This window comes from Dipodomys ordii, unplaced genomic scaffold, assembly GCF_000151885.1.
Source record: "Dipodomys ordii isolate 6190 unplaced genomic scaffold, Dord_2.0 Scaffold77, whole genome shotgun sequence".
Classification (NCBI taxonomy): Eukaryota; Metazoa; Chordata; class Mammalia; order Rodentia; family Heteromyidae; genus Dipodomys; species Dipodomys ordii.
In genome coordinates this window covers 1,118,541-1,124,540 of record NW_012267293.1, presented here as the reverse complement: position 1 = coordinate 1,124,540, position 6,000 = coordinate 1,118,541, and the positions used below count along the sequence as shown (strand labels likewise).

At 42.7% G+C, this 6,000-nt stretch overlaps 1 protein-coding gene across 10 annotated transcripts in view; it reads left to right on the top strand.

The window, feature by feature from the left end:
- Positions 1–1,450: 1,450 nt before the first annotated feature.
- Mllt4 (myeloid/lymphoid or mixed-lineage leukemia; translocated to, 4) overlaps positions 1,451–6,000 on the top strand; it is a 96,671-nt gene continuing 92,121 nt past the window's right edge. For 7 of the 10 annotated variants that reach the window (XM_013024564.1, XM_013024566.1, XM_013024569.1 and 4 more), the window contains exons 1-2: positions 1,451–1,642; positions 4,607–4,722. In XM_013024564.1, coding sequence (XP_012880018.1) covers positions 1,468–1,642; positions 4,607–4,722 — 291 coding nt within the window. In that variant the 5' untranslated portion in view covers positions 1,451–1,467. The remainder of the gene's footprint in view (positions 1,643–4,606; positions 4,723–6,000) is intronic. The other 3 variants (XM_013024570.1, XM_013024563.1, XM_013024571.1) reach the window with 1 other exon arrangement.

The window sequence follows — 6,000 nt, the reverse complement described above, 5'->3', positions numbered from 1 at the left end:
GTTTGCCCACTGGACAGTATTTTGTAGGCAAAGAGAGTGTCACTGTTAGACTAAAAGCTCACTTTTTTTTTTAATAAAGGAGATTTAATTTCATATGATTGTTATATAACTCAGTCAAAAATGCAACTGTTGAACTGGGCACTAGGATCTCACTCCTATCATCCTAGCTACTTAGGAGGCTGAGATCTGAGGATTGCAGTTCGAAGCCAGCCAGGGCAGGAAAGTCTAAGACTTAGACGCTTGGCTCCACTGAAACTACCAAAAAAGCTAGCCTTGAGCAAAAGAAGCTCAGGGGCCCAGGCCCTGAGTTTGAACCTCAGATCAGCACCAAAACAAACATAAAACTGTTGTGTTGACATTTGTGTCTGTGTTGTGTAGCTGACACACATGGACAGGCCTGCGGTGGTGGTGAGAGTGGACCTAGCTTCTGGTTCCATTTCGCATGCGTCCCATTGCTTTAGTGCTAGTTCTGTCCAGGTGAGTGGTGGTGGCAGTCACTGAGCTCTGAACCTCTGACTTCTTTCTCCTACCCATCCGTTCACTTCTTCTCAAACCACTCCTGCACCTATTGTAAAGTCAAGTATAATTTCTGTCATCCTCGCTTTAAAAGCACAGTGAGCAGGGTCCAGGGCTGGCAGTTCATGCTGGCTGGATCTCAGCTCTCCTTGGGAAAGTAGTGTGACTGGTCAGTGTACCTTGTTTAGCTGTTTTGCCTGGTCAGAGAGGCAGCTGCTGGGATGGCCAGCCCCCACCCTGTGCTGTGGCCCCACTACCGAGGCCACTCCAGCCCCCACCCTGTGCTGTGGCCCCACTACCGAGGCCACTCCAGCCCCCACCCTGTGCTGTGGCCCCACAACTCCCAGAGGTTGTGGTTTAGTGTTGTGGGAGCCATCCTCCTGCCCATCGAACCAGAAATGGGCCTTCCTGCCTTGCTTTCTGCTTTAGCTGTGTATGGCTTATATGTTTCTGTGTTTCCTGTGGTTTATATGTTTACTCCACCCTAATGGACTGAACTTCATGATTCCAATGACTGGACCTCTTCACCTCCCTGGTGTTAGGGATCGAACCAGGACCCACCCCTGCGTGGAATCTCCAGCCCTAGGTGGTCGTTTAGATACGGGTGTGGGTATCTACTTCCTCCATGGTTATAAAGACCTACTTAAAGGATGAATACATGCTGTGGTGTGCCTGGCTCTTGCTGTTGTTGATGCCACTGCTCTATACTCAACTGGTTATAAAACATGAGAGGTGAGGCGAAGAGAAAATGTAACCAACTTGCCTCATATCATGCAATTAAACTTGGAGACTAAAATCCATCTCTTAATTTCAGTCTCAGATGTTTGTGCAAAGCATTAAAAAAGTGATAACCCTTTTTTGTTTATTATTGTTATGAAAAGTGAATCTTTTCAAAGTATGTTTTTCCAAAAATGTGTCATTTTGTTTTAGGATTTGGAGTTCCATGGAGTGATGAGATTTTATTTTCAAGATAAAGCTGCTGGAAACTTTGCAACAAAATGTATTCGCGTGTCTAGCACTGCAACCACTCAAGATGTGATCGAGACCCTGGCAGAGAAGTTCCGCCCTGACATGCGCATGCTGTCCTCCCCCAAGTACACCCTCTACGAAGTCCACGTCAGCGGAGGTATGTGTTCGCAGGGGCCCCTGACCTGGTGGGTCATCGGGGCCCCAGGGGCACACTAACCACTGCCAGAGGGCGTAGTTGACGGTTTGGAAAATTCATGTCTGGGGAGTGTTCCGGAAAGTCCTTGCACATGCATTTATGGAGCTTAGGACGAATTTATTAGTTTTATGTATGATTATTTCTCCAAAATACATAGCATTACATTTCATAATTAAGATGAACACATCTAGGTGTCCCATTCATAGATGATAGGTCACACTACCTGCTTTCTAGTGTGTAGATAATGTTACAATTGGGATTTGTTGTTGTTTTTATGTGTTTTTTTTTCTTTTTAACTTTTGGTTGTACTGGGGTTTGAATTCAGGACCTCAAGCTTTCTCAGCCTGCTTGTTCAGATGGCACTCAACACTTGAGCCATGCTTTTTGATGGCTTTTTGCTGGTTATTTTGGAGATGGAGATGCATGGACTTTTCCTCCCAGACTAGCTTTGAACTGTGATCCTCCAGGTTTCAGACTCAAGTAATAGATTATAGGCATGAGCCATGGGCTCATTCTGAATTAAAAAGGAAAATGAAATGGAACTATTCAAAGGAGGAGGAAGTAGTCTTCCCCCTTACACCCAGGCCCTGTACACCTTCTGCACACCACACTGGTGTGTCACCTGAGACCTGGGCCTTGGTGTCAGGAGTGCAGGCATGCAGCTCCTTTCCTTCTTCAGGGCAGTTTCACTGAGCCCTGGCAGCTGTCGTACCTTCCTCCCCCATAATGGTGGGCATGCTAGAGGCAAGCATTAACACTCCAGCCTTGATATCTCAGTCCTGTTTAAGGCATCACCCAACCAAGGAAGCCTATTTGTTATTTATTAAGTAGGTAAATTCAGACTATTGGTAAGTATTTAACAGCTAACAATGTGGTAGATGTTTGAAAAAAATAGCACATAAAATGAAAGGAAAGCTAAGTTTTCATTTCAGTTTTGATCACGACTGCTACTGACAAGGTTGTGCCTCCTGGGCCTGCTGGAGCCTTCAGTGGTCCTCGCTGTTGGTCTCCCGTCCACGTCCATTCATGACTGTGTCAGGCCACATGGATTGAGAAGCTGCTGCACAGTGCACCAGGAGCCACTGGGAGCCAGGGTTCCTGAACACTTCATTTCTCCACACGGTACCGGGCTTCCTGGCATGTCTTAACTGCCAGCTTATATGGCTAAGGCCTGGATTCCACCCTCATATCAACTACAGGAAAACTACATGTTTATTCTTTTAGAAATAGGATTTCTCTTAGGGATTTGAGTTAGCTGTGGAAGGTAAGCGTGTGTGCCATCACTAAGCAGAAGGCATCTTGGAGTTGGGAGGTTATAGACCGCTCAGAGACCTCCAGTTCACAGGTGATTCTTGGCTATGCTCTAGGAATAGCCGCCTGGTTTCCTCCATCTTCATGTTCATTCCTAAAAGTTAGCCATGACTCCTGAGGGGGTTTGATCTTGTATAAATCTTGTGAGAAAACACTGGATAATTTTTTTATGAAATGAATTCAGATTTATTAATTCTGTCCTGCCCCCTCCTATTTATTTATTTTTGCTTTATATGTTTTTATTCAGTTATTTTTAGGTATTTTTATATAAATGTATTTTATGTTTTTGCCCAGGCTGGCTTCCAACTGTAGCTCTCCTACCTACCTCTACACATAGCTAGGATTACAGAAGGCTCTCACTATGCCTGGCCTATATGTTGAGTTGTGGGTCTCACTACTTTTTACTGAGCAGATAACAAGCCACAATCCTGCTTATGTCACTTCCCAAGAATCTAGGATGATAGGTGGGCCTCAGCACCATTCTTGATCTCCTTTTTATGTTAATGTGTCTCATATTTTTAGTTAATAGAATAATAATTTGCTTTATTCTTGTATTTGGTACTTAGCACTGATATTTATATGTAATATTTATTAAGAGCCAGTAAGTCTCCATGTCCTTTTAAATACTGTCTATTCTCTTTTTTCTTTTTCTTTTTCTTTTCTCTCCTTTTCTTCTCTTCTCTTCTCTTTTCTTTTCTTTCTTTTTTTTTTTTTTGCCAGTCTTGGGGCTTGAACTTGTGGCCTGGGTGCTGAGCCTTTTTGCTCAAGGCTAGCGCTTTATCACTTGAGCCACAGCTTCACTTCTGGATTTTTAGTGATGAGTTGGGAGAATCCACCTTAGCTTTAAACGGTGATCCTCAATCTCCTATGTAGTTAGGACTAGAGGCAAGAGCCAGCGGTTCTTGGCCTTTGTTCATTCTTGCTTCACCCTTGTTCCTTCTCTATGGTTAACCTGGAACTGCTCTCGCTGCCTGGTCTTACTGGCTTCCTTGTAGCATTTTCTGATAGGTACTTGGACCATATTTGCTAACACTAGTTCATCACCATTATCATTATCAGGTGGATTGTTTGCCTTTTGTTTTGGTAGTGCTCATTTAATATTTAAATTGTGGGTATAGCATTAGAAATGCTAGACCAACTGAGAGAATTCTGGGTCCTCTGTTTGAGATTGTAGTGAATATCTATCTCTGTGCTCCATGGTGTGCTTTTCCTCCTGCCTGTCTAGCTGATGTCGTGACAATGAAAGGCAAGCTGTCCTGACCTTCATGACATAGGCTGGTTGTACTTCCAATCTTTTCATTGAGTAATCAACTCCAAAGTACTCCTTTGTATTGCCTATCCTAATGATTTCATTGCAGTATATTATTATGCACCACAAAGATGCTTACTCTCTTTAAAAGGCCCCTTAAAAGAAACTTCTGTTATAACTAGAACCACATTAGCACCCAAGTGCCCAGTTAATAAAATCTGATTTAAAGTGATGAACGATTCCAGTGTGTTGGCAGGTTGCTGGAGGACTTACGTCTGTGCAGTATACATCACAGGACAGGTTATTCTACTCATGCCATGGAATAACCATGCCTTGTGTTTTTTCTTCCACTTCATGTGTTGAAGAAGAAAGAAGATTGGACATTGATGAGAAGCCTCTAGTCGTGCAGTTGAATTGGAACAAAGACGATCGGGAGGGCAGATTTGTCCTGAAGAACGAGAACGACGCAGCCCCTGCTAAGGTGGGAGCCTTCACTCGGGTCTGACATGGCTGTCATCCCGGCCCTGTCTGGCTCTGGGGGAATAAGACGGGGGCTGTGAGAAGATTGATGTTTTGATGTTTTGTCATAGCAGCTCTTACTCCTTTTTGCTTCCCTTCCTAAATGCGTTTCTAAAAAAGAATGGCTTTTCCTTCTCTTAGTCTTTTATTTCACCTGGTAATCTCAATGTTGCTCCTCATTTTTTCAAAGAAGTTTTCTATCTTAGTTTGGTTTTTGTGTTGGTACTATGACTTGAACTCAGGGCCTGAGCACTGTCCCTTTTTTGCTCAAGGCTAGTACTCTACCACTTGAGCCACAGTTCCATTTACAGCTTTATAGTGATTAATTGGAGCTAAGAGTCTCATGGGTTTTACCCGTCCAGGCTGGCTTTGAACCATGATCTTTAGATCTCAATCTTCTTAGTAGCTAGGATTACAGTTGTGAGCCACTGGTGCTCAGCTTACAGATATGTAATTGACCTTGCTCACGTTTCAACAGATGGATACACACTTGGAATGGTTTCCATTATTTGCTGGCCATGTTTAATTTCAGTTTGTGTCAACTAATGCTGTTCTCTGTGCTTTGCTGTGGACCACAGACCTAGGTGGACAGGCTGGAACCTGAGTAGGGCCATCACAGTGCTGCTAGAGAAAATGGGATATTGATTTTTTTTGTTTCCCATTTTGTCATGTAGAGATCACTTTCTCTGAATGGTAACTTTTCTTTCCCAAGACAATGTTCTTTTTCCTATTTTTAAACTCTTTACCTGTTAAGTTTTCACATACTGTGGCTCCGTGTCATCTGTTGAAATACAAATTAAGAATAAGGGTATGAATGATTTCTAAAAAAGAAGGCATTTTTGTAGAAGTACAATGTGTAAGAGCTTTGAATTATAAAAGCCAGCTTATTGTGGCTATTCTTAACATTTCCATTGAGCTTAAAAGAAAAATGCCTGTGGAGGAGGTGGTGCTTTAGACTTCCTGTTTTCATATTTTCATTAGGTCCCTTTTACTCAGGTGTTTGATGGTAATTTGCTGAAAATCAAATTTTCATGATTATACTAATTTTGAGGGTTTTTTTGTTTGTTTTTAGTTTTTTGCTTGCTTATTATAAATTAAGACAAAATTTTGATATGATGGAATGCATAGTTTTGGGTTTCTTTGGTGGTGTTGATGGTACTAGAGGCTTGAACTTAGGGCCTCATGCTTGCTAGGCCTCCCACTTGAGCTATGTCTCAGGCCTAAAATGAGTAGATCTTGA